General features: G+C 43.8%; 1 protein-coding gene across 1 annotated transcript in view; it reads right to left on the bottom strand.

Annotated features, from left to right (window-relative positions):
• The window catches only part of ncapd3 (non-SMC condensin II complex, subunit D3), a 73,912-nt gene that overhangs the window by 67,298 nt on the left and 5,366 nt on the right, over positions 1-1,248 (bottom strand). The window contains 1 exon segment of the mRNA XM_020623432.1: positions 428-590. Within this exon segment, the coding sequence (XP_020479088.1) occupies positions 428-590 (163 nt within the window).

Here is a 1,248-nt window from a genome sequence, read left to right as displayed (position 1 = left end):
CAAAGTCAGAGTTAGTCCTGTTGACGAGAAGAATTTCATCCATTTTGTTGACCAGGGAGCAGAGATTAGCCAGGTGAATAGATGGGAGTGAGGTCCGTGTTCCCCTCTGTCGTAACCGCACCAAAGCGCCAGAGCGTTTTCCACGCCGACAGGGTTTTTCCAGGTCCAGAATATTGCTGTTGCACCTCCGATCAGAATGTCCATACAGCATTCTTCGTTCACAAAAATCGGAGGAAGGTAGTTTGGTGTGAGTTGGCCGATATTTAACAGTTCTTCTCTGGTAAAAGTAATCCAGGATGAGTTGCACAAGACCAAGAAAACAAAGAAAAACAACAAACACAAGAGAGCGCGAGTAACCACGGTCGCCATCGCTGTCGGCACCGGAAGTCTTTTCAGATGTATATATATATTTCTCAGATTTCCTCACCTGGGATTCCCAGCAGCAGCAGGTAGACTGAGGCGGCATGCAGACTGTTCACCCTCTGCTGTACAGTAGCTGTTTTGGCTTTTCCTGCCAAGACAAACAAGGACAGCACAGCCACCAGAGACTTGACCGACACCCCATTCTCCCCTAGAATTGCCCAGATACTCTGCAAAGCAACATAGCACACACTCACTGTTAACTACTTAATACTGCTGACAGACAGAAAAAAAGACATTGATACTGTTTTTCATCTTCAAAGTCTACCAACCTTTGAGACAAAAGTGTCAGTGCTCTATAATAATCTTATTAATTTAATTAATTTATGTGCAACTATTTAAAAGCATGCACTTAGGGCTGCTTCAGTTTCTACAAAACCTACAGAAACCCAGCTGTAAATGGAAGGGTCAGGCAAGTACTTATGCACATATAGTAAAAACAGTGGCAGTCTTGCACCCAGGCAGATGAAATATATTGCACAGTTAACAGGAGGCAAGAGTCATTGGCCCATGGCCCTAACCAGGTCATGTGGATCATCTTGTAGAAATGAAAACTGCTTTGCTTCTGCTAAATCATCGCTTGTAAAAGGAAAAAAAAGGCGTGCATTTGCTATATTATAAATATGGCAATGTTTGTACACCAAGCGCTTCCAAAGCATGAGTGAACATGCACCCAGTACAGACATCAGCACAAACTTTGCTCAAGGTGAACACAAGATGCTGCGCTTATCACACTAGTCTTTCAGTTTGTGCCACTGCATGTGCAAGAAGTACCGCCATGCCTCTAAACAATTGCTTCATCTAAATCATCAACATGTCTCCTGGACC

This window comes from Monopterus albus, unplaced genomic scaffold (assembly GCF_001952655.1).
Source record: "Monopterus albus unplaced genomic scaffold, M_albus_1.0 scaffold299.1, whole genome shotgun sequence".
NCBI classification, from domain to species: domain Eukaryota; kingdom Metazoa; phylum Chordata; class Actinopteri; order Synbranchiformes; family Synbranchidae; genus Monopterus; species Monopterus albus.
The sequence above is the reverse complement of the archived record's forward strand: the minus strand, read 5'-3'. Positions and strand labels throughout refer to the sequence as shown.